General features: G+C 38.0%; 1 protein-coding gene across 2 annotated transcripts; it reads left to right on the top strand.

Annotated features, from left to right (window-relative positions):
* Positions 1 to 811: 811 nt before the first annotated feature.
* Positions 812 to 14,206, top strand: RNMT (RNA guanine-7 methyltransferase; the record flags this gene model as incomplete). 2 transcript variants are annotated; one of them, XM_079533260.1, is made up of 10 exons in its annotated part: positions 812 to 1,048; positions 2,525 to 2,657; positions 3,904 to 4,026; positions 5,608 to 5,723; positions 6,956 to 7,137; positions 7,711 to 7,875; positions 8,828 to 8,945; positions 11,100 to 11,201; positions 12,276 to 12,309; positions 14,169 to 14,206. In XM_079533260.1, the coding sequence occupies 10 exons, from the start codon at positions 812 to 814 to the stop codon at positions 14,204 to 14,206; spliced, it is 1,248 nt and encodes a 415-aa protein (XP_079389386.1). The 2 variants fall into 2 exon arrangements, with proteins under 2 accessions (XP_079389386.1, XP_079389387.1); XM_079533261.1 differs by having other exon boundaries at positions 812 to 1,045.
* Positions 14,207 to 27,572: the final 13,366 nt, after the last annotated feature.

The following is a 27,572-nucleotide window of genomic DNA, read 5'->3' on the forward strand; positions in this document are numbered from 1 at the left end:
CTCCGCGCGCGGCCTTCTGGGACTCGCAGTCCTCCCGCAGAACGAGCCCTAGCTCCTACCGCGCGCGTGCGCAGTGTCGCTTTCGTCCCCCGGATATGACGTCTCCGCGGTAGAGGCGTCACTTCCGCAAACAGGATGGCGGAGGGTCGTGCTGGGTGAGTAGCGCGCGTCTTTCTCAATGGCCTGGCGGTGGGGGCGGGCTGGCAGGCAGCTGTGCGGGGAGACCGGCGGCCGTTGGGCTGCAGGCCTGGCGGTCAGCCGGGGCGGGCGGCAGCCGCGCTGCTGGGAAAGCAGCTTCCATAGCTCCACGGTTGAGGAGCGCGGGCCCTGCTTGCTAAGGGTGGCGTGGAGCCTCGGTGAGCCCTGTGACAGTGATTTGCTGTACTGCACCGGGAGTTACGAGAACACAGACACAGCTGAAGGCTCCTGGTGTTAGTGAGGGCATCGTGGGTACTCTTGGTAAAGTTCAGAATCCACGACTGATGTTGAGGATTCCTTTCTATAAAGCGTCCTGATTTCTGTGTTTGATGGAAATTATGTGACGTTAAAAGATAAGCTTGCTATTTTGAAGCATTCTGTTGGTTTGTATTTGTAAATATAAAGTGGCTTGCAGGTTATATTCTAGAGGGAAGAGGGTGGTTATGGTCTCAAACCCAGTGAAAATTAGCAGGTTAAGCAAGAAAGATAGCTGTGGAAAATCGATGGAAGATCATTACTGTAATTGAGAGTATGTTAAATTCAGTGCCAACAGTAGATCTTTTTTCTCCGTAGTTTATTTTGATCAATAGGTAGGGAATTTAACCTGTCAAAAATGGCTGACTTAACCAAAACTGAAGAAAAGGAAGTGGAGAAGAGTTTGGATGAAGAAGTGGAGGGAACATCTCATGCTTCAGAATCAGATTCAGGTATTAATTTGGAAGGCAATAGCTCAACTTCAGGTACAACGCACTCCACCGAAAATGAGAGCAAACTTGCTAGTGGTGATCAGGGCAGTGGCCTGAAAAGGAGTGTAGCAGACGTTGAAGATGAACCTCCTAAGAAAGTTCCGGTGAGTATTGTTCAGTTTAACTGAATGTTGGCATGAACTTGTGGGTAGCTTTGTTGCAGTATAGTGGGTGCAGAAGTTATGTTGGACTTAAGGAAGAGAAAGAGGGTCGGTAGAAGTCAGTGTGTTTTGCATGCTGAGTTTTATCCTGTGTGTTACTCTACTTATCTATGCGTGAGAGTTTCTTCCCTAAGATAATTTGTCCTTTTATTTCCTGAATAAAATATTGTAAAACTTAGAAAACTTTTCAGTATGGTTTGTTAACAAACTGGAAGGTTTGAAGATGCTTTCTCTCGTTTCTTTTGTGTTTGTCTCTTTTCTGTTTAAGACTGTGTAGGAACAGCAGAAAGTATTTGCCTTTCTAACTGAAGGGTGAAAAAGAGAAGCGGTCTTTTATATGAGACTTTCTCTTCTTGTGTACGGGTTTGTAGAAAATAATGCTGTATTCTTCATCTGGTCTAATTTTAACCTCTGGAAATATTTAAATGCAACTTTAAAATGTTTTTAACCTGGTGCTTTGTTTCTCTAGTTTTTACTGCGTTTTAACTTAAGCAGTTTGGGGAAGTAATACCCTTTGTTGTGGTAGAAGCACCTTTTCATCTTTTTAATAAAGTACGTGTGGGATCAGGTTTAGGTGGACAAATAATACATTGCTTTTGTGTAGCCTAAGGGTATAGAGAGTGATTACACTGAAAGCAGCTGCCAACAATCTGGATGTTACTGTAGTTTTCTACTTGTGGATGCAGCAGCTGAGAGGCCTTGCTGGATTATATGTATGTGTCTCACATGTTTGTCAAAGTCACCTTCAGCAGCTATTGAGCAGGCCACCTGTGCTTTTCCTAAAAAAAGACTAGAAAAGGACAAAATATTTGTTAGTCTCAGTCAGCTAAGTGAGGTAATAAATAGATGATGAGGTTATACTGTTCCAGACAAGAATGTCTTGTACATGCTTAAGTTTTTGAAAGTGGTATAAAACACTGAAGAACTAATGTAGCTTATTAAAGTCTGTGAAACCTTCTTTTCCCTTAAGCGATTGGTATGTCATTGATAAGGTATCAGGGTGTTGACTTTTGTTGTGGATTACTGTTGGTACGGCTTTCCGTTGGAATGTAAACTCATAGTGGCTAGAATTCTGTGGCATGTTTGTGAGTTTTGATGGAGAATTCTTCAATTTGTTTGTCCAATTAGATGCTTTTGTGCTTCACAGAATTTCTGTTGGTTCTCAGTGTTCTGTTATTGCATTTATAATTTGTTTTTTTCACATGTTGTGTATACAACTGAAGATTGTTTTTAAGGTGATGAGATGTTTGGAGCTATAATATGTAGTTATAGAATGCTTTTCAATATCATGTGGGGCTTTTATTTTCAGCTTGTTATGGTAAGGCTGAACCAGAGTTATTTCTATAGCTAGATAAATACTGAATGGGATACTCTTCATCAAGTCATTATTCTCTTTCATACTGCTCTTTCTCTCTATAGAGTGAGGCAGGCCATGGGCAAGCTGTAGCTGCACATTATAATGAGCTTCAAGAAGTCGGGTTGGAAAAACGCAGCCAGAGTCGCATATTCTACCTCCGAAACTTTAATAACTGGACAAAGAGTGTCCTCATTGGTAAGTTTTCTCACCTAATTGCTTAGACTTTAATGAAATGTTTTATTTTTCATGCTATTATTTTTCATACTATTTTAAAAGAGAAAGGGACAGTTTTGGATCATAAATAATCTGTTCTTGTTGAGCTTTTATTGCTATATTTGAATCTATCTCAATCAATTGCTAAACTGTACTCTCAGAACAGACTGTCCTTAGGTCTTGAACACACAAAATAAATATTTTTTTGTGATACCAAAGTCAGCACTTTAAAAAGATGAAAAGCTAGATAATTTGATTCTTAAAGAAGCAGCTGCTTTTTACATAAAGCAATATCTGTTGTCCACAGATTGGTTTCTTCACTCTGGAATTAAAACTTCACATCTTCCAACAGGGGAAAGATTTATTAGCAGAGAAAATTCATGGGGAAGGAGCTATGCTAAGAGTTGTTGTCACCATTTGTCTTAGCATGTTATTTTTTCTTCTGTTTTATCAGAGCAGTTAAAAGCAGTATTTTGATTCATGTAAAGCTGTTCTTGAAATGTGTTCAAGCCTTTCAGTCACAGCCTAATCTCATTAGTTTGGCATTACAGCTGTAGTCTCAAAACATAGTTTGCATCTCTTGCTGTGAAGTTGCTAATGTGTCAATATGTTTTCCTAACACCAGCATTAGCACAGATTGACTCTAGACAGAGTAGAGATAGATAAGAGAATGAAATGTTGAGTATGTGTTGAGTAAAAAGACAGCGAACAAATGGCTAGTGTTATTGCAAGGCCTGGGAAAGACCAAGTGGGGAACATTATGCAAGTTTATAATGTGACTGCAAGAAAAGGTTGTGGCTGATGTGTTTAGTTGGCTTTAAATCTTTTAGCTTTCACACACTTAAAAATAACATCTGCCTTCACCATAGTGGTAAAGAAAGGGAACTCTGTTCTCTCCTCATGCATGGAACAGTTGTTTAGAGATGTGCAGTTTTGCTTTTGTTTACCAAGTAGTTCAGTGCTCCGGTCACATTACAGGCAATGTACAGAATGTACAGAAAATATTTATCTTGTTCTTTGTCCTAACAATTTGTGGTTGTTACTTTCATCGTTAGTAGTTTCTAGTACAAGGAGCTTAACACTGTCTGCAGCGTTAAGAACACTTAACAACAAAGAAAGTTCTTAAATGGTTCAAAATCCTTGAACCCCTTTGGTCCTCTAATGATCTCTGTACAATAGAAATAAGTGCCAGAGACCTCTATGAGCATTCTGTCTTTTATTTTCCTAGGGGAATTTATAGACCGCGTACGACAGAAAAAGAGTGATATTACTGTTTTGGATCTGGGATGTGGCAAAGGTGGAGACTTACTGAAATGGAGGAAAGGCAGAATTAAAAAACTTGTCTGTACAGGTAAGAAGGCACAGTAACTTTCTGGGGTTAAGTTAACTGATGTTATGGGAAAAATAAGCACGTCTCTGGTCATGTAGTGTTTCCTTTTTTATGATGTGCCCTAGAGTGCATACATCTTTTGTCAAAAAGATTTCTTTTGTATATTAACTTGAAGACATTTATTTGTTTGCCAGCATACACAGAATATTTATCATTCTTACAATTATGAAATTCCAGTTCAACTCTCAAATAAAAACTAGTATTGGTAAAGAAGCACATTGTTAAGGTTGGAAAAAACCTACAAGATCATCCAGTCCAACCATCACCTATCACCAATAGCTCTCACTAAACCGTGTCCCTCAAAACAACGCCCAAACATTCCTTGAACACCTCCAGGGTCAGTGACTCCACCATCTCCCTGGGCAGCCCATTGCAGTGCTTGACCACTCTGACCACTCTTTAAGAGCAGAAAGATGATATCATCTTCCCTTCTCTAGAAAAGCATTCTAGGTATCATCAGTCAGAGGAGACATTGCTTAGTTTCAAATTTAATACGTACCAAGATTTCATATAGTTCCTTTATTGAGAATTATTCCGGGTATTCTGCACTTTATAGGTCTTTGTTGCCTTTCTTTTTCAGTTGGCAGCCTTCAAATATAGTCAATGAATTTGCTTACAGAGACCTTATATATAAATAAATATGAATTAAATAAATTAAATATAAAGTAAATAAATATAAAGTAAGTAAATTATCAATTGTGCATTGCTGGTTTTAAAATTTCTCCAAGTGTCATCATTCAGTGAAACTCTGCCTGTGCAGGAAATAGCCTTAAAAACAAAAAAAATCTCTGAATGTATTTATTTGTGATATATACTCAAATTTCAACATCTTTTGTATTTGTAAAAAAATAAAGAGTTTTCAGTACTGACTGAAAAATGCCTTGAAGCTTTACTGATTTAGCTAATCCAAAGTAGACAGTTAATGATTGCAGCACTTAGTATATCCATCACGTGACGTTTTGAAAGCATCCTTTGGGCTCACGAGGATGGGAACTTTCTAAAATCATAGAATCCTTAGAGTTGAAAGAGATCTCTAAGGTCATCTAGTCCAAGTGCCCTGCAGTGAACAGAAACACCACAGTTACATCAGGTTGCCCAGGACCTGATCCAGCCTCACCTTACAAGTCTCCAAGGACAGGGCATCCTCCACCTCTCTGGGTGTTCCATTGCCTCACCACTCTCGCTGCAAGACGTCTTCCTTATATCTAACCTAAATCTATCCTCTGTAAGCTTGGAGCCATTTCCCCTTGTTCTATCACTGCAAACCCCGCTAAAGAGTTTGTCCCCTTCTAAAATCTAATGGCTACAACCTCTGTCAGTGTTGGAGACTGAAAATGAACAGAAGTTGTAATCTCGGATGCTACCTGCAAATGAGATTTTCTCTACAAGCTGGGCATAAAACTTCACGTCAGAGTATAACTGGAGATCAGCTTTAACTTGTGGCTTTATGACTCTGCAGTGTTCCAGTAATCATTCTAGTTTTCTTGTCTGGGGCGAGGTTTACACTTCTGTTTGTTTATTTCTAAAAATCTCTCTCTATAGATATTGCTGATATTTCTGTGCAGCAGTGCAAGCAGCGATACGAAGACATGAAAGCCCGATGTCGCTATAATGAACGTATTTTTGATGCAGAATTTATACAAGCAGATAGTACCAAGGTAGAGATATGGATTATAATACTTCTGGGATTTAACATTCTTTTGTTCAGCAAACGCAGGAAGTGATGGTAGCTCTGTAGTACCCGGCTGTTGTTTTGTATTTTTTAAATCAGATTGTTGTGCTATTGGGAGAATCAACCATACAGATTATTACAATGTTGCATAAAACTATGTTAAATGTATTTGCTGTGAAGTGCAACTTTAATGAAGCTTGATTGTCTTTTTCAGGTAATAAACCTGTTGCTTTTAGTTTCTTTCATTTGATGAGGGAAGGGAATGAGTATTTGTTGCTGGAATTTCTGGGGTTCAGCATGGGGTGGTGAAAACTATCTTGGTGGAAGTGTTTTCAGGCTGGAGTGAATAAGGGGTGCTTTGTAATTTGACTTGTACAGTTCATTTTGCATAATGCAGTATTTTTTTCTAGTAGCATTTTAATTACTATAATATTTACCTTCCCTAAATGAGGAAGTGAATGAGAAGTCTGAGAGGGAAGAGAAACTGAGCTAGCTATGAAATATTAGCATGTCGTGGGCCCTGGAGAGAATTTTCTTGCTGCTGTGTTATTTGTAATTGCTGCTAGTACTGTAGCCTGAAAAGAGAAGCTGGAAAACTGCTGGAATACATGGCCAAACTGTACCTGTTTCAAGAGCTTCATGTTCTCCAGAGTTACTGGTTACTTAGATTAAAGAGGGGTATGGAATTATATATGTATGTACATATTCAAAAATACAAACAAATGCAACTTGGTTGGCATGAAAATTGCTTTATTTAATAGAACTCCTGCATTAATATGTGTAATGGGTATCTTCCTAGCAAAATGAATGTCGTCATTACAGAAATGTAGAAAACTGAAAGCATGTTTTATTATGATGATTGTTTCTGTCCAAACTGTGAATGGTTATGAAACCTTAAGCAGTAAATTATCTCTGGAAATTTCTAGGGAACTGTGGTTTTTAAGATGTAGTGATGTAGTTACTTGATGACAAGAGAAGAATTTTAGGACATCATTCTTTTATCATGATAACAAGTTTTTTCTGTGTTATCAGTGAGTTTATTTCTTTCTCTTACCTTTTTTGTCTTGTTCTGATTGAACTTGTGAAGGAGTAGATATTAAGTGACTTGAAAGAATTATGGGAGTAGTATATTTTGCTACAAGACTTAAATGAATCATGCTTGTTTGTGTAGCTTTTGTCACAAGTGCTTTTTTCCTTCTTTCTTCTTTTTAATTTCAGGATCTTCTGTCTCCCAAATACAGCGATCCAGACACACGCTTTGACATTTGCAGCTGTCAGTTTGTTTATCATTACTCATTTGAGACATATGAGCAGGCTGACATGATGCTTAAAAATGCCTGTGGGAACCTCTCTCCTGGAGGTTATTTCATAGGCACGACTCCAAATAGCTTTGAGCTTGTGTAAGTGCTTTTTTAGCCTATTAATCTTCTAAAAGTCTGTGAAGTATTGTCAAGTCATAGTTGTTCTTACATTGCTCTGATACACTTGTGTAAACAAAACTGAACTTTTTGCAACAGTTTTGGATTCTAGTCAGGAAAATCTCTCTGGTTAACTAAAACAGGTATACTTGTACTGATTCTTGTCTCTGGTACCCATGGCTTTTCTGGAGCCAGAGTGGATCTTCATACGCAAACCTTTGGTAGTGACTTAAATAATGGCAAAATAGTTACAGCCTGGACAGCAGCTGTCAGGTTTTAGTATAGTAACACCAATAAACATGCTTTGAGCCTGTAGATGTGCCTGAGCTAAAGATTTTTCTAGATCTGTATGTTTCTGGTATACTGTAGAGGAATAATATTCTTTTAGAATATAGCACATCTCTTCATTTCTTTTCATTTTCATTGCTTTATTGGATTTGGGATGTGGGAAAGTACAGGAAACTGAACAAGGTGATACTGGGGAAAAAACATTTAGAGATCTCTTGTGCATTGTTTTCTCCATAAAATTAAAAACATTTTTATCTTGTTTTATAGAAAGCGACTTGAAGCTTCAGAAACAAATTCATTTGGGAATGATGTATACAGTGTAAAATTTGAGAAGAAGGGAGAATATCCTTTGTTTGGCTGCAAATACGATTTCCACTTAGAGGAAGTTGTTGATGTCCCCGAGTTCTTGGTTTATTTTCCATTACTGGAGGAGTAAGTTGAATTTTGAATTCATGATATAATGAGAGCAGCAAAACAACATAAGCATTTATATAGCTTGTGTATTTCTGCAAATCACTGCAGAGGATCTTATTTTGTCTTTCTTATGTTTTCCAGTTCTTTGTTTTTTGTTGTCACTCTAAATAAAGAGTTTTCTTGGATTTCTGTCCAAGACAGTAATCTAATATCTGTCCATTGCTCAACTGAAGGTGCTCTGGTCATTGGTGCATCCTTAGAAATATCCTGTGTCTTATATAGGAATTTCTGTACCTGGTTGATCTTGCTTGTCTTTTCCACCCTTTGTTGGAGCGTTCATAGATTTTGTCTTTCTTCTAAGTCTTTTTCTGTGAGCACCATTTTGCTGTTACCACTGCATGAGTTCAGATTGACCTTTCCCAAACTGTTGTCTTTTGAGATGCTGACAAATGTTTCCGTATTGTTTTTTTTTTCCTCTGCCATTCAAGCTCAATATGAATGTAAAGCAATGTTGAGCTTTCTCTTCAAATCTGTATATTTTCACACACTTTGTTTGCAGTTCTCTATGAAGAGTAATAGCATTAGTTGCTGGTGCCTGTAGCTTCAGTGTTGTATAACAACACTGTAAACATATAATCGAGATGTAAGGCATTAAATGTAGTAGAAAGAGAATTCCTTAATACATGCATAATAGCTGTGGCAGATGTTGATTACTGATATGAGTCCTGGAGATGTTTTTTCTGTTGAAATGTTTATGATGACTTCTGTCCAGATTTTTGTGTTTAATTAAAAAAAGAAGGTACACTTCATGATGATAATGCAGTTATTTTCATCCAAATGAGTTTACTAGAAGAATTCTAGGAAGACTGTAATCCCAGTGAATACCATGAGATGTCACTGTGACTTAAAATGGTTCTTTTGAGAATGAGGCTACAATAACTTTATTACTATACTACAATTATTTTGACAGAATGGCAAAGAAGCATGGTATGAAGCTAGTTTACAAAATGACATTTCGGGAATTTTATGAAGAAAAAATCAAGAACGAGGAACATAAGATGCTGCTAAGAAGAATGCAGGCCTTGGAGGTAAATGTGGAGTTAACATCTTTCTTTCAAATAGTATTTTATATCTAGTTAATTATATGTGAAATAACTGAAATGCCTGTTGTGGACATTAAGCAATTAAGTTAGGAGCACCTTAAGTATTGAAAAGTACTGAACTCCTGTGGCTCAACAGGGTAATTATGGTGAGTTAATCTTCGTTGGCTGATAGACGCCCACCCAGCTGATTTCTCACTTCCCTTCTTAACAGGACCATGACAGGGAATTTAAAAAAACAACAACCAAACAAACAACAAACAAACAAACAAGAAAACAGACAAAAAAGTTCATGGTTTGAGATAAAGACTCAAATCCTGAACCTTTTTGCCTGAAAGACTGCTTACCAATTGTCATCATTTGCAATCCAGACTCAACTTAGGGAAGATTAATTTACTGAAAATTAAAAAAGAACAAAAGAAAAAGTATGGTGGGAAATGAAGACACACCCCATTGACCCTTTCTTCTCTGGCTCAACTTCACTGCTTCGTTCATGACTCCTTTACCTGCTTCACTTGACAGAGTGGCTCTGGGGGATGAGGACTGTGGTCATTGCATAACAGCTCCTTTCTGCTGCTCCTTCCTCCTTGCTGTTTTCCCTTGCTCCACTGTGGGTCCTTATAGGCTGCAGTTTTAAAGAACCGTTCCAGCATAGGTCCATTTGATGGGTTGAAATGCTTCAGGAGCACTTTGAAACCTAATTTCTCCAGCACAGGCACCTCTCCTACATGAGCTGAAGCTTCCTAGCTTCCTTCATGGATTATCCACCTTTTGTGGTGTGGAGTCCTCCACCATCTGCAGCTTGGATACCTGCTGCTATGCCTGCAACAAGGATGATTTAGTTCTGTGGTCTGCCAGGGAAGAGCCTGCTTCATCTTGGTCTTCTCTGTGGGCTGCAGGGGAATGTGCCTCCAGTGCTCCTGCCTTCTCAGACCTTTGTGTCTGCACCTGGTAGAGTGCAGTTTTGTAGATAAAATTTCAGTTTTGAAGCAAGTTTACATTTTTATTAACTAGTAGAAGTGCATGTTTACTGGTGTTACTTGACCAAGTATGTTGGTTTCTGTAATTTTGCGCAAAAACACAACATTCATGCCTGTTATCACGCTGTAGAAACTGTAATCCAAATCTTCAATTGTGAAGCTGAAAATTAAGCCTTAATGCAAGAAATACTGATTGAAAAACAGAAACTATTCTTTGTAGGAAGAAAAGGAAGACTGTGTTTATAGAGAGAAAATAAAAGAAACTTAACTGTAACTGAGTTCATATTTTTGTCCAGTGGTCTTGCTTTTTATCCTCAAATTGTTATACTTGGTAGCAGCTTGTGAGGAGCTTTTTAATGTCATCTCTGAGGGCTTTGCTTCAGTCACTGTTCCCTGTGCTTCCCTCTTCGCATCAAAAGGCAAAATTTTTCAGCATGAAGCTATCTAGTTGAGTATGTGGTGACATATTAAGCTTAGTCATGTGGGCTGTAAGCAGACTTCACTACCTTCGTTGACTCTAAAGCAGAAAGTGTTCATACTGCCAGTAACGTGGCGACGGACCATCTTATATGTCAGCATTTTTCTTATTAAAGTAGAGCTGTCTTCAGTTAGTGGCTATGTCCAACTAAAGACAACAATGTTAAGTATAGGCTGTTTTGCAGTAACAGGTATCCCTAATAAGTATATCCTAGTTCTGCAGAAACAGGTGTATAATTCTGGTTATAGCTCCCATTTGTTATTCAGGCACTTTAGGCATTCTTCTTGAAGTCTTACAGTCTTTGTTTTCAGTAGTTCTACTTCAGCTGAGTTGTCTAATCAAGACTCTCAACTCTATCGGTTGCTGTTCTGAAGGAATGTTTATCTAGTTTGTGTTCATGAGTTATGTGTGAAGCATAACTTTTATTGCTTATTCTGTCTGCCCTTTTTCAGACGTGCAGCGGATAAAAGTTAATTTATAAATTCTGAGTATTAGATTTTCTGGGATAACAGGTAAGTGTTGGGCCTGATCAGATAGGTGCTCTAATGGAAGGATGTAAATGTAAGACATTTTAATAATTAATGACCTCCATTTTGGGATGTGTTGTTGTAAACCATTGCCTGATATGAATATTGTATCTTATACAAAATTAATATTTTTTTCTTGTTTTCCTGTTTTCTGCAGCCATATTCTGCATTTGGTGATTCCAGGCTTGCCTCTGATAAACCTGATGATTATGAGCATGCAAAAGAGTTTATCAAAGATGGCAAGGCAAAGTTGCCATTGGTAAATATTCTCTCATCTGGTGTCTGAATTGAGGCTGTAATCTTGTAGATGTTTGGTACCTTCTTCATTTCAACTGCAATGAAATCGGTGTGAATCTTCTACTCATGTTCTGAATATGTACTTCTTTTACTATATGTATATATATAGTATATGTATCCCGCATCGAGTGGGAGAAGAAACCTGCTCTCACCATTTGAAATCCAAAAATTACAAAAAGAAAGTTGCCTCTTTTAAGAAACAAAGCTTAAGAGCATGAGGATGGCTGAGTCAGACCAAAGATCTCTATTGCTGGATATTCAGTTGGCCAGTAGCTGTTGACTGGGAATAAGTGTGAGAAGAAAGAGTGTAAGTGCTATGTTACCTAAACAAGTCTTTTTTATAATGATTTTTAAAAGATGAGTTGTTTGATCAGCATTGGTTTGGTAGGTAGTGTATTGATTAAATAAAGCCCCAAAAGAAGGCAAGCTGGTAGCAGTTTTTTTCACTTGTTTCCACTTCTGCCATACTTTCATCTGAGACAGAATGAGAGGTGGACTTTATAGTGCTGCCAGGCAGGTTTTTTTTTTTTTGTATATAATACATGAACTGGCTTGGGAGTTGGTCTGCAAATAGTACTTTTGTGGTGTGGAAGGAGGTGGAGGCTGGCAATATTCCTGGGGAATGTGGCAGTCCTTTGGCATAGAGCCTCTCCTTGGCTTCTGTATGAGTGCTGGGCAACTTCAACCGATGAGCAGTTGGATCACGCTGATTTTGCAGTGTGAGACCTAGTGTGTTCCTGCATTGTAGAGGTACTGAGCCCAACAGCCTGGTGTCCTTTTCTGCTATACCTGTGTAACATAAGTGTTTTCCATTATCAGGGCTATCCCAGTTCCCCATCATCCTAGTTAGTGGAGTTGTATGTATCTGTGATCTACTGTAATGCTCATCTAGTGCCTGAAAAGCCATCTAATGTGAGTGGTTAGAAGTTGGTCTGTGAAAGATTGATTACCCTGAGTTAAATAGGTTTTTAATTGTTTTCTCTTTTTTTTTTTTTTTTTTCTTTTTGTTTGAACTGGTTTTTGTATCCTCTTCCAGGGAACACTGAGTAAATCTGAATGGGAAGCAACAAGTAAGTATTGTTTTGAGAACTTGGTGTTAACTGAGTGACTGCTGTGGAAAGCATATAAAATAGTCTGTCAACTATGGAAGAAAATATGTATTTTAAGTGTAACAAGATTTTGTTGTGTTATTTAAATGCCTACGTATAAATTAGATTGTCCAAGTCATCTCAAGAAATTGTCTGGGGGGAATGCATAAAATAGGTTGAAATTTTGCTTTATGTATGTAGCTTCTAGCATGCAGACTTTTGGGGCAAAAACACTTTGGGAAGCTTTTCTTAAGTGTATGATAAGAGGATGCTAGTGTAAATCTTCTAATACCAGCAAAATAATTCTTCAAATATGACACTTACGTGTACATGTGTGTTATACCATTACCAGACAACTGGAATACAAATTGGAAAACATTTGGAACATGCATTCATTTAAAAACAAAAAACAAAAACAGCTCTGGTTTGGGAAGGCTGACTTGATCTTTACTTTTTGCCTACAGTGGTTAATATGTTTCAGAAAGCAGCAGTTAAAGCATGGATAGCGAAGAGGGGTTTGGATGTTTTATAAAGGGAGAAATCAGTGTCTCACACAGAAAAGCATCCATTGTTATTAAATATGCTTTGAGTTATGTAAGGATGATTCAAGGAAAACATTTGCTATGTTTTTTTGGTTTTTTTTTCAATATTGAAAAATATTAAATATTTACATATAATAGAAATTTCTAAGGGTAAAAATTGTCTCTAGGGAGACTGTTATTAACTGATGTGTAACTGTAGCCAACCAATAATTGCATTTTTGCAGGCCATTATATTTGATGTGTTTGTGATTTAAATTTAAAAAAAAAAAAAAAAGCAAATCAATTAATGAGTGGAAAAAATCTTAAGGTGTTTACATTTAAAATTATTAGTGGTGTGATTCTTAAGGTAAGCATTAATTGAAGCAGTGTTAAAGTATTATGTAGTCTACATATCTAATTGAGAGAGACTTTTTATGCATCCAGAAGTTCAGTGATGACTGTCTCTAGAGTTCTAGCTTATTTATTCCTCAGAGAAATTTAGAATCATCAAAAACTCTATTTCAGAATGTAAACACAGCTTGTTCATTATTTTTGTTGGCATTTTTGCTGAGGAATATAAAATAGGCTTGGCTTGAAAGATTTGCAGTGTACCAAGGAATCTGCTAAAACAGATTCTGAGTTTAAGTGGAAATCCATTTATTTTTGAACTTGTAGTGCTTTACCATGTCTGTCTGGTATGAAGCATAAGTACTTCTGAAATAGCGGGCATTGATTAAATGCCAAGTAAGTATTTTCCAATTTGCTGCTGTGGACTTGTCCATTTCTGAAATTATACTGTTCTGCAGTTGAGAAAATACCATCTGGCATTTTTAAAATATCATGGATAAAGAAATGTTTTCAAGAGGAAAATTGTATTTTGTACTACTTTTAATTGAAAGTAAGGTTGATCATTTGACCCCTAATTGTCATTACTGCCTGTATAAAGAAGTCTTTAAACTTAGTTGTATGTGATGTCTTATGCACCAGGGAATGTTAATTATGTGTAAAATGGTTGAGTGATTTAAGCAGCACTCGCATTTCAGTAGTATCATTAACTGAAGTTGCTGTTGCATCAACAATATCAGCAGTACTTAAAATATTTGCTTCTGTGCACACTTGAAGCGCTATCTTGAAAATATGCCTAAAACCATGCTGGAATTGAATGCGAGAGATACCTGTTGGGAAACCATGGCAGTTCTTATGGTATCAGCAGTGTGTTAATAGCTTGTTTGGGCAGAATGTAAACCAGCTTAAATTTTGAGCGCTTACATGAGCTGGGGAAGAAGGCTAAAACTTGAAATGCTCAATTTTCTTTTCTAGGTATTTACTTGGTATTTGCCTTTGAGAAGCAGCTGTGAAACTTCACATACCAGACTCAGCAAGAAGAGATCATATCCATGTGCAAGTTGGAGCGGTCAGAAATCCATTGTGGCAACTATTTTTTTATTTTTATTTTTTAATTATCAGAAGTGTGCAGGACACTACCAAAAACGAGAGCAAGCTCACGATTCTGAGTTACATTGCCTGTCTGTGACAGATGGACTTGTGTGTGTATATATAAGAAAGATTCTGAACCAGTCTTTTTAAGCATTTGTAAGCAATCTGAACGCTCTCAAAACTTATGTTTGAACTTAACAACTTCGTGTTAGAAAAAAATGTTTTGTTAGTCTTATGTTTGTGCTTACCAGCCTGATGCTGCACTTCCTGAAGTTGATGGAAAATGACTTGTTAACTGTTAACTTCAGTGATGTAGAATGAGGGCCTAAATATTGTAATGCAAAGCTCGGTTAGTTCATAATGTGATGGATTCAGACATGTAGGGTATGTCTACAGTGCATGCAGAGCTTAGTGACAAACAATACCCAAGTCAGTTTGAGTACTACTTAATGTGCTGTGCTCCTGCCTGCAGTGTAAATCTACCTTAGAGATATTCATGGTGTAGTTTATATGGTAAAGTTTCATGATGTTTTTAGTTGTTTTTTTTTTGTTTTTTTTGTTTTTGCTTGCTTGCTTGATGATATATAGTGTCACTTCATGGTGCTTCCAAGATTAAATTTGTTCTGTACAAAGCTGCTCTAAAAGAACTGAATTTCTGAACTTTTAAAAATCTTTACATCGTTTTTCCAAGTATGACTATACAGTAATGAATAACAGCTGCTGAGCTTAAATTACTGAACATTTTCTATTGTATTAAAGACTGTACTGACTTTTGTAGTTTTAATGTCTCTTTGAAACTTACTAGATGGATCTTAGGATGTGTTTTGCTTGTTTCATAAAATTCCAAATAGGCTTGGCAGAAGAATTAGCTCTTAGTGGTGATGGGGACTTCACTTAAAGCATTAAGAACATGATCATGAACTAAAAAGGGAACCCTTATAATAGTTGAGGGTACTGGAATTTCACTCTGGTAGGGATGGTTGCGTATGTGCACACACACCATTAGATACAGGAAATAATTTAAAAATGAGATCCAGATATTCTGCTTGGGAATATAAACTGATGTTCTTGACAGGCAGAATGATACCTAACTCCTGTCCTACTCTCTGCCATTCTATTGGACCTGGCTTGGAGGTTTCTGGCATCGTGTTTAGTCCTCCTTTATTATGCCAGTAGCCACCCACTAGTGAGAAGATGAGGGTTACTTCAGGATTTTTCTCTCTCTTCTTGAGCTAAGAGATGCTTTTTGATGCTGTTGGCTATTTTAGTTTATATACAGATTAATTGATAGTGTTGATGGTACACAAGTATTTTTTTGCAAACCTATAATAAACCTAAGAAAGAACAATGCTATTAAACATTCAAATTATTTGAGTTTGTAGTTGTAGAGCCTTTCCTTTGTAAATTAGCTCATACACTTTCCTCTGACTCTTGATTTTTAATTTTCTAGAAGATTATGTATAACCTTCACTAAATCAGTAGTATCACAGTCATGAGTTCTACTAAATTTATTTTTAAAAGGTGTTTTTTTTTTTTAACTAGAAATTGTACTTAAGAAACTACCTGAAATGTGCCAGCACTTAAGAAGTGATGAAAGGTTTCACTGAATTTTTTGTGCATCAAAGCTGTTTTGTTAGATTTCTTATCTGAAGTTTCATTTGAAAGTACATAGTTATGCTATTTTTGGAAGATATTAGAATAATAAAAAGGGGAGATATACAGAGGAGTGTTTTCCTCTTCTAAGCTAATTTCAGCATATTGAAAATGAAAACTGTGGAATGGTTGAGACATGGAGGGGCACCACTGGAAGTCTGAACTAACCTTTTCCCATTCAAGTAGGCAACCAGTGCCATTGCTCGGTCACTCCCATGGTAAAGATGTTTAGACTGCACCTCCTGTGTTTGTGCCACTTACCACCAGTCACACTTTACACATTCACCACCTTTTTGGCATGGGCATGCTTCCCCTTTGACTTGTGTTCATTTGGAGTCCACCAGACCCCCTAGTTCCTTTTCTGCAAATCTGCCTTCCATCTGGGTGGCCCACAGCATGTACTGGTCCTGTTGTTGCTCTTCACCCAGTAGAAGGATTTAGCATTTAACTGAACTGTGTGAGGTTCCTATTAGCCCATTTCTTCAGCTTGTTGAGTTCCCTCTGAATAACTGTAGAGCCCTCTGGTGTATTTGCCACTCCTCCAGGTCTGTGCTATTAGCAAACTTGCTGAGGTTGTACTCTACCCATCTAGATCATTAATGGAGATGTTGAATGGGATTGGATCCAGTATTGATCACTTTGGTAGACTGCTAGTTACTGGCTCCCAACTAGGCTTTGCACCACTGATCACTATGCTCTGGGACCATCTCTTCAACTAGTTTTGTTCACCTCCTTATCTGCGTGACCAGACTGTACTTTGTCAGCTTTTTCTATGAGGATCTTAGGAGAGTAAGTGTCAAAGGTCTTCCTGAACTCTGTGTAGATGATATCCACTATGCTCCCCTCATCCACCAGGCCAGTCATTTCATAGTTAATCAAGTAGGTCAAGCTTAACTTCCTTTTGGTAAATCTCTATTGATGATATTCTTATCCTTCACACGCTGGAATTGGTTTCCAGGATTAGCTGCTCCATTACCTTCCCAGTGATTGAGGTGGGGCTGACTGGACTTCTTGGTGGGTGTGACACGGATTTTACTAGTCTGTGGGCACCTCTCCTAGTTAAAATGATCATTAGAGGATTATCAAGAGTGGCCTTGCAGTGACACCAGACAGCTCCCTCAGCACTCACAGGTGCATCCCATCAGGGCCTATAAGTTTCGTATATCCTATTTGTTTATATGTTCCCTGAACTGATCCTCTTCTATCATAGGTACATCTTTCTTGTGCCAGTTCTTCTCCTGGTATCTGGGACCTAAGGTTTGTGAAAGACAATCTTACTCATAAACACTGAGACAAAAAAGGCATTCAATTTCTCAGCATTTTTCCTGTCTTCTGTCGCTGCGTCCCCCATCCCATTCAGCTGTGCATCCTTGTTTTCCCTACTCTTGCTTTCGTGACTTAGATACCTACAGAAGCTTTTCTCAGTGCCTGACATCCTTGGCCAGATTAAATTCAAGTTGGACTTCTGGCCTTTCTGAATGCATCTCTTTATACTTGGACAGCATCTGTATTCATGCTAGGTTACCTGTCCCTGCTTCCACTATTTGTATGCGTCCTTTTTGTGTTTGAGTTTTGCGAGAAACAAATCACTCATCTATGCAAGCTCCTTGACATTTTTCCTGACTTCCTACTTGTTAGGATAGACTACTTGTGGGATAGAGATTGTGGGAAAGTGATGCTTGAATATTAAGCTTGCTTTTGTGGGCCCCTCTTTTCTCCAGGACCTTATCTCACAGAACTCTTCCTAGCAAATCTTTGAAGAAGTCAGTCTGCTCTCCAGCAGTCCAGCATTGTGACCTTGCTTTTCATCCTCCATCTTGCTCTCAGGATCCTGAACTCGGCTATCTCATGATCAATGCAGCCAAGGCTACTTTTAATCTTCATTTTCCCAACTAGCCCCTCCTTGGTAAACACTATGTTCATCAGAGCACTTCTCATTGGTTCTTCTATCACTTGGGCCAAGAAGTTATTAGTACTCTCCAGGAATCTCCTTTTGCTTTTGTCCTGCTGCGTTCATCCCTTAGATATCAGGGTGGTAGAAGTCTTACTTGAAGACCAGAGCTTGTGAATGTGGAACTGCTTCTAGCAGTCTGTAGAAAGACTTATCCACTTGTTCTTTGTTGTCAAATGGCCTCTAGCAAACACCCACAGGTACGTCCATCATACCTGTCTGCTCTTCAGTCTTTACTCATAAGCTCTCCATTGGCTCACTGTCCATCCTAAGGCAGAGCTCTGTGCATTCCAGCTGTGCTTTTACACAAATGACAACTTTTCTACCTCTCCTCATCTTCATGGCTCATCCTTCCTCAAAGGTCTTTATTTTTCCATTGCAACACTCCAGTCATGCAATCCATCCTGGCAGTTGAGACCTCTGTTGGAGCCACTTGCTCAGTTTGTGTGGAGAGCCAGCATTACTGAAAAATGTTTTTGCTTCTTCAGCCTTGAAAAAAACCTCTGTAAAGTGAGCGTATGAAAATCCTGTTTTAACTAATTGCTCAATATGTTCAAGACTGCAGTGCTCTGTATGTACAGGGCTGTACTGATAGAAAGCCAAACATCAGCACTTTCTATTTATGAAGGATTTGATGCTCATGAAAGATGTTTGGTGAGGTAAGGATGGAAGACTTGTTCAAAAATCAGGTATTCGGCTGCCAGTGGCTATTAGCCCTAACATTTTTTTTCTCCTGTCTCCACTTTTCAAAGAAGCAGTTACATATTTGTTGCAGGACTGCTGCTCCTGCAGCTGAGGTTATGTGATAATGAGTGTTAGTATAAGTAATTGATCCTTATGGGTCTTAGGATATTCTACAACCTTACAGAAAAGTGGTGAGGTGCTGAAACAGCTGCCCAGAGAAGCTGTGGTGCCCTGTCCTTGGAGCTCTCAAAGCCAGGTTGAATGGGGCCCTGGGTATCTGAGCTGCTGAGGGGCAGCCCTGCCCACAGCAGGGGTTGGGGCTAGGTGGGCTTTAAGGTCCCCCCAACCCAAATCATCCTGTGGTTCTATGATTCTGTGAAAGAAATAATGACATTAAACACTGTATTTGTGCAGGAAGTGTGTCATGCTACAGTCAATTACTGTTGTATCAATGCTGTATTGTATGAGTTTGCTTTTGTGAATTACAGACCAGTGTGATAAAAACTGCTGCAAAGCACTGAAGCATGTGCTGTGTTTTGTACTTAGGTTTTAATCAAGTGCTAAAGGTGGCTTGCTGCCTGGTAGAATCTACTTGATTGACTTAAGAAGCTCTCCTTGCTGCAAATTTTACGTGTACTCCTGTTACAGTGTTTGAATAATGTAGTGAACACCTCAGTCCTTTGACTAGGAGTCATTTTCTTTTGAGTCACATTTTATTTAATAAAGCACTCTCCTAATATCTATTTTTATTAAAAAGAGTAACTATATTCTGTCTTCTGATTGCTAAACTGTTTGCAAAGACTTTGAAAACTGTTAATTTGGGAAACTAAGCTATGTAGCAATAAATTTAGAACATCTGCAGAGTAATCAGGGGCTGATGATGAATCCACTTTTGCAAGCCACTTATTGCATAAGTAATAATGCATCCATGGGGAGAAATGGCTTGTCTAAAATTAAGCAGGATTACTAGTTGTCTTGTAATGTCAGTCCCCAGTGTTCACTGCCTGCTACAAATGTGAGCCTCTGCCTGTAAGAAAGTGAGGAAACATCTGCATTGTTGCACGTGATTGCAAATAAGTGTCCTGATTTTTCAGAAATGCACAAAAATCAGGTCATTTAGGTGACAAAGACATGGAGACAACAGTTTAAGTTTTTGAACAAGAAACCTCAGTTGAAATTGAAAGAAAAATGTCTGAAATCTGAATCCTAGTGCTGATGACATTATAAATACCTTGTGCTGAACTAAATACTGTTAAAATAGTTTCTTTGCAGCTTCAGTGTGTAGAATTTAATGTAGATGTGCTGGTGAAACGGCCTCCCTTACAAGATACCATCACTGTCATAGATTTATGTACTGCCTTGGATGTTTCTGTTATTTAGAAATCAGATGTTCTTAACATAACTTGATAAATAAGTTTTTGATAGGTTATAGTTTTTCTGATGGTGCATAAATGCCACTGAAATGGAAGATGTTATCTTTTCTTCATTTTATTAAAGCTGGTTCTTAAAACTGTTGCCTTACTATTTGCTTTAATGTGTCTCCCAGCAGCTGAAATTTGCTTTCAGGACAGGGTATTTGAATATGAAATGTCTGACTGATTTGCACTGTTAATAACTGAAGCCCAAGGAAGGGGTAATCTTTTAATTCGTAGCCCGTGATGTTTCAATGGACAGTTCTTAAGAATTGTGCACTTTCTTAGCCTTACATTCTTGTCTGCATTCACAGAAGTGTTTCTAATGTAGTCTGATAGAAGGCTGTGCTTTTGTTCACTTAACTACGTACTAACATCAGTTAAACTGGAAATTCACTACACATACTCTGTAGTAGAATGAACATTTTCACAGGCTTCAAAGTAATGATGTTCATGTTTTCTGGAGTAATAGTTTCTTGACTTGCATGTGGATGTTCCATCCCTGGAGGCATTCAAGGCCGATTTGGACACAGCCGTGGGCAGCCTGATCTAGTGGGTAGCAAGCAGCTCAAGATACGGAGTTGGATCTTGATGATGTTTAAAGTCTCTTCCATTCTAAGCCATTCTATGATTTTTTGCTCCTCTTAATTTTTCAGTCTTTTTCATAGTCTTGGAATAAGACGAGCCAGCTGATTGGTTGGCTCTCAGCCATATCAGGTTCCTTTTCAGTTTGCACTTAGTCTAATTTGACAGTGATAGAACTGTTCTGCCTTTAGGCACAAGAATAGTTGTGTTTACTGGGTTAGAACTTTCCCCATTGAATAATCAACGCAAAGTCTTGTTTTGTGTATAAAACACAGATTTGAAAACCTCTGTTTTTCATAGATCAAGGAGTAATATTCTAAATTTTGGCTTTGTTACTATTTCTGTTGATTTTTGCTTTAAAAATGGTTTGTACAGGGTAGAACAGTACACCTCATGATGAGCAAATGAACAATTTTTTTTTTTAATTTCACTTATTTTCCTTCTCCTCTGTCGCTCTCTACTCTGCTATCAAATGCTGCACTGAATTAGAAGTGCTTTTTGTGTTTCTTGTAGGAATTATCAGTTGAATTATTGTAATTGAGACTTATATGGAGAGTAGTATGGTACAAGAACACTGATCAGTGGAACAAATTACTCAACTCTGCAAAATCTTCACCTCTGTTCCTTTATATTGTAGTGTGGAATAATCACTGCACATTTATTTTGCTTTAAATGAATCTCAATAAATGATGGTTACTGCTTTAAATAATCAGTTCCTGTTAACTGTATGAAATATTTCAATTTCATATGTGAAAGGGCCATGAGCCCCCAAGTACAAACAAGTTTTTTACAGAAGCACGCATTACAAATTAATGTAAACATTCCCAGTCTGGTAGGTGAGGAGTTTTCCATGAACTGTCCATAGAAGGGAATATACATCACTCTGCAAAGAGTTTGAGGAATATAGAACATGCTCTTGTTTTGCTTTTCTTAGCAATTTATGCTTAACAGCTTATATCGGGTGAATATTTACATTCATCCTTTCTTGAAGATGTGCTTGTCTCCAGACAATATTGGTGGTTTTGCTTATCATGTTTTCTCACAGCTGCTCTTTCCAGCGGCAATCTAGTGTTATAAACCAAAGCGTGAAAACAAAACCAAATTGTTCACAGATGTAGTACCTCTCAGTAATTTAGTGTGAAGAACCTTCCATGTGGGCATGAAACTAAACTGTTGGATTTAAGGTATTAATATTGCCCACTTCACCAGTGTGTGATGACTGTTCAGTGTGGCAAAGAGAAGCTAATTCATACTCAGAATTTCTGCGTTTGAAGTGCGAGGCTAACTGCACTTCTCCTGAAGTAAGTAGAAAATAGTATGTTCTCCCTGCAGGACATATTTTTCTTCCTTTCAGTAAGAATCCAACCTATGTAATCTTGACTTTAGATTGGAAGTGTTTGTTTTATTTCTGTCACATTGAAACTCTTTCTAGAATTAAGCTTATTAGATCTGAAAACATAATCCAGTTTGACCCAACTATAAGGTTGAAGTATTTATGTAGAGGGTTCCTTGGCAGGGTTCCTTGTAGATTGTTACTGAGACTGCAGACTTCATGTAACTCACCTTGTGCTGTGAGGGTAAAATTCATTCTGTTGTCTGGCTTGCTTGGCATAGGATTATACAAAGGGCTAGTAAGAATAAAGATCACAGATCTGTAAAACTGGACAGCAGAGGAGTTTTAAGTATCCGGATTTAAAATTATGATTCCTCCTAGAATTCCGCTCAGCAGTTTCTAAATTCCTATAGAAAACTCCTTTTCTTGCTTTCCCCAAGTTGAAGAATAGTCTTGCATCTTCTGCGGTGGGGTCTTTCAGAACCCCCATCAGTAAGTTTGTGCAAACTGTTGAATAGAGTATGCATTGCCTGGAATCCTGGAATTACCTTTTTCAGATAGATGTCATTACTAACACTTTCTGCAAACAGAAGGGAAAGCTGAGATAAAGGGGCTGATAGAGAAGAAGAGTGCTTTACTTTGCATTACAAAAATTATATAACTCTAGCTGAAATGTATTTTTTCTTCTTTTAGCCACTGAAATTAGCAATTATGAACAAAAAGAGAGGATAGCTGAAATTTGTGTGATGATTTACTAAGGAGTTAAATAAATAATGGAAGAATTTCCTGGACTCTTGTTTACCTGTGCTTAATAAAGTGTGAAATAATGAATTAGGACAAATTGCTTATTAAAAGGCAGCAGCTTAGTCAAGGGGATATGTTGTCATGAACTACCAGAATGAAGTGCAGGTGTCTTTAAAATTTCAGGTCCAAGCTGAAACCAAAGCTTAGTGATTAGTTTGTAATTGCTTTTGTAATAAGAGTGTGCATCACTTCTACAAGTAACTGACATGTCATTTGGTCCTACTGTAATTAAAAAATGCTAATAAGACATGGCAGGCAGTGCTCTGCTGAGCAATTATAGCAATTCATGTAATGACATAAGGCAGGCAGCAGGATGAACGCAGGGTAGATCTACAAACTACTAGCAAAAGCGCATAGACGAGAGAAATGCAAAGTGACTCAGCAAAGACTCAGGGTTTATTGCACATAAGAATATCTGTGGTCTCCTGGAAGGATGATTGATTTGGCCAGAAACTGGTTCACAAAATACTACAGCAATACTCTGTAGCAACTTTTGTACTGTCAAAGAATCACTTAAATCTGTGTGGTGTATTTTCAACTGCTGGCTTTCTGCTTCTGCATTATAATGTGAAGTTTTTCCTGCCTGTACCAAGCACCAGTAGTTGGTAGATCCACATTGGCCTTCTCATCTTACCATCCTATTCCAACGTGTTCATTTAAGTTCATACACAATACTGATGAGATGCTGTGTCTGTAACATTTCATGTTGCTCTTAACTAGATTGACTTTGTCTCAGATCCAACAATCCAAGAAACAGAATTAAAGGCTTGCCTTTGCTCTCATTTTCCTAAGGCCATAGGTTTGTGGTTTAGTTCAATGGACAGCCCTACAGAGAGTCAGACCAAGAAAATCCCTCTGTCCAGCCATTACAGGCTTTGACCAGAACCTTCCTTCTAGTATTTCACAGCTCAAATCTGCATTAAACAGAGTTCAGAAACCACGATCTGTATTGATTGTCAGAAACAGGAGCACAGCAGGGAAGGGAAAAGTTAAGCCACCAAGAATTTCATTCATCCTTTCCACTAAATATTATTCCCAGAGCTCCTCTGCGTTCTTCTGCTTATTTCCACAGACCGTTTCACTTTCCAGTTTCTGGTGCTTCCAAAGGAGTGCACGTGTAATTCTGATGCAATCAAGGCATCATCTGATAGAACTGGCCTACTTTTTGCTAGCTGAAGTGTGCTTGGCTTGTTAGCAGAACCATATTATTTTATTTTGGGGGTTATTGACAAATCAAGCAGGCATTTCAAAGTTTTCATCTTTTTTCATCACTGTACAGTCGTTCCTTGAAGCTAGTTCACAGATAAACTTGCTCCTTGGTGTTGATTTTGCACAGGTGGGCTGTAATCAGAAGGTCAAGTCATCATATGATTTTATTAATTTTGATCACTCTGGTGGTTACAATACACCATACTCTGGTTCAAATACACCATTTTTCTTCTTCTGGCACTTGCATGTTTCTCAGTGTTTGCTGAATTGTATATCATGTCTGAAAGATATTTTGTCAGTGTCTTAGTGAAGGAAAAAACAGAAGCACTTCATCTGGGAATATCATGATATACTTTGTTGGATTTTTTTTTGCCAGCCCAAGACAAATGCTGTCTCCTCATAGAAGCTTTGCATTGTACATTTGTACCACCAGAGTCCAAGACAGTGTCTGCATGCTCCTAAGACACAATAATTCTCTGTAAGCTGACTGCCAAAAACCAAGGTAATGTAGATCACTAGCAACAGCCTTATTCTTTTCCAAGACTCAAGATTGCTCAGTAAGCACGGGATGAAAAAAATGCTTGCAGACCTATTTATCAGCTTTCCAGATGGTTAACTCCCATCCTATGAAGAACAGTGGAAATTGGATTTCTACCATAGGATGCTTATGCCATGCTCTTTTTTTTTTTTTTTTTTTTCAGAGGGAAGTAATTATTGCCTGAAATTAGGGAACACCAGTGCTCTGAGTGTCTGAGCAAATGTAGATGGGATAGAGTGTGCATATTATTCAGCATAGCCATTCCTTTTGTCCTGCTTTACTGTGAATCGCAAACATCACTTTATGAATTTCTTTGCCTACATCTGGTTTTAAGGGTCTGAAATAGAAAGCAAATTAATTTCAGAATAAATATAACCCATCTGTTAACAAGAGTCTACAGTTAGAACAGCAGTTCAGCCCTACCAGAACAAGTGATGCAGTAGCGTAAATGTCTAGCAGTTATTTTGCTTAAATGCCTATATCCAGACCTGTTTATTGCCACGTAACATTTTGTTGAGATGAGCCTTCACATCCTTCCTTGGTGACTTTCCTTGGTAGAGTTGGTTGTAACCAGTGCTACCTGTGAGAAACATCAGTCATCACACCAGAAAGGCAACAGTTTTGTTGGAAAAGATGGAGCAGGAGACAAGTCCAGTAGTCCAGATATCTAAGATGGTTTTCTCAGTTGAGAAAACTCCTTTTTCTCCCACTGATGCACCACAGCAATTTCATGTGTCTGGAAAGGACTTGGTATTATAGTTAAGAAAAATCTCAAGCATTTTATTATTCCGAAGGAAAGTAATAGTAGAAAAAAATTAGCCAATTTACTCATGAGTTTATAATCATGATAGCTTGTGGAACAAGGAGGCGTGGTCAGTAGTAGTTTTGGCATTGGTCTTTTATCCAAATAATCCCAGTCCAGAACTGAAAATATTCTGCAGGTTTGAACACTGTGGGACTTTTAACATATTGATGTAAATGTTAAAGATCATGCACTGTAGTGCATGCTTACATTTTCATCTGCTGTTTTGTGTAGTTCCATCAAAATCAGACCTGCATGGGACAGCTACTGAAGTAATATTGACTGACTGAGATTGGCTGCTATCACATTTTGGGCCAGTAAAGCCTCCCTATTACTCGTTATTGCCTAGGAAATGTCTTGCTTCAATTAGTACAGTATGATTACATACCAGCTGTGGTGATTTTTTTTTTTTCTGCAAGGAGCAGAGGCTCTGCAACATGTAGTGCAGCTTTTGTCAAATATAATCAGAATGAAGAAACAGTTATTAATACGATTTTAACTACACAAGTCAAAGGCAAATTGCTCTTGTTCTCTTACTGAAGAAAGGCAAAAAATAGTTCATAATTACAAATTTTACAAACTTTATCCCAGCAGGTGAGAATGTAGGCTGTTACATTAATGAGAATGTATGTAAAGCAAGAGGTGCTATTCATTGTGCTTCAAGATTTGGTTATAAACAGACAGAACCTCTGTTAGGTAAGTTTTATAGTATGAAGGCCACCTACGGTTTTGAGTATTTTTCATATCAAAAGCCCTCAGACACCTCACAAAATTTGGAAAAGCTTTACCAAGAAACACAAGTTGCCCAAGGGTGTAGGGTGGTATCCAGCTGCACAAGAAATGAAGAAATTACCTGTCAAGACATTACTGGGGAAACTGTACAAAGTTTACTGTCACCCTTTCACTTAGAATGAATCATCATGGATACTTCAGAGATTTGGGATTTTCTTGGTGTTCATTACTTCCCTGTTAAGACTGTGTCATTCTCATGGGAGAGGTTGGTTACCCCAGCTGCCAGCCTTATGAAGAAAGCCATAATGTCTCAAAGAGCCTTTATGTCTCTCAAAGGGTGAGAGAGAAGTTAGTTGACCTCTCTTTCTACCTCATCTTCAGTTAAAGTCCTCAATTATACCATATCAGAGGTACAGCTTGCACTGTAGACAAATAGTGGAAGCCATCATCTGGATCTCTGCTCATGATGAAATGATTTTTGCATTAAAAAGATTCAGTATATTAACTGGACTTCAGCTTGAGTTTTTGGTGACCAAATCGGTGAAGGGCAGTCCAGAAGAAAGCTCTTTATATTTTTCTAGTCCAGAGGGAGAAACAAGATTCTTCACTTCCAGAATCCTTACATTGAAGAAGTCCTCTTATTCACCAAAAAGGTTGAGAATTTCCTTGGCAAGGGTAGTAGTAATCAGATATGGCTTTCTTCTTTCAGTCATAAACATTTTCCGAGCCAGTACTCTAATAGAAAGCTCTTTTATTTTTTTGTTTTTGTTTTTGCTCCTGCTCCTGCTCCTTCTCAGGTATTTTTACATATCTAACTGTTCCCTCTGCATTCTCTGGGAGTTTTCTGCCTCAGAGGAGACATACAACCACAATCCACATCTGTTTGTATATCATCACAGCCAAACTCTCTGTGAACAGAGGCTGGATTTTGACAAAGCACTTTTAACTGATCCCTTGTTGAATCTAAATGAAAAGCAGTTCTTTTGAGGCAATGCCCATCCACAAGAGATATCTTTCAAACGTTGCATAGAAATTCTGTAAGCCTATCACTACTTCCTCAATTGCAGGAAAAATATTTGAAAACTATCATGTACAAGGCCTTTATATAACATATGAGTTAATGTGTGATTTAAGTCTAATCATTTCATTTTTTCTTAAATGTAAAAATGCAGTGTCTGGTTGTACAGTCAGGCTGTAGTACCATTACATATTCTAGTTTTGCATCAAGGTATTTCCAAGTACAGTACTGTCACGTGCTAGGTGTTCCAAATAGTTTTGTTGTAATCCCTTTTCTCTATATCCTGAATGATGAGGACATCGGCTAACTATTCATTAGAAGATAGCTGCTTCATTGCCTAGTAGGCTTACTGTCAGCATATATGCCAAAAATCATAAATGGAGAGCACAAGTATTGATTAGAAAAAACAGTACTGTCAAAGTAAATTGCTGTACTCACAAAGAAACAAAATTGCTTCTGATAGGTTCTTGGCAATACCAGGCAAGTATTTAGCTTGGAGTAAAGGAGGCTCCAGAGAGACCTCACTGTGGCCTTCTAATACTTGAAGGGAGCATATAAACAGGATG

Source organism: Tetrao urogallus (genome assembly GCF_951394365.1).
Source record: "Tetrao urogallus genome assembly, chromosome: 3".
Taxonomy (NCBI): Eukaryota; Metazoa; Chordata; class Aves; order Galliformes; family Phasianidae; genus Tetrao; species Tetrao urogallus.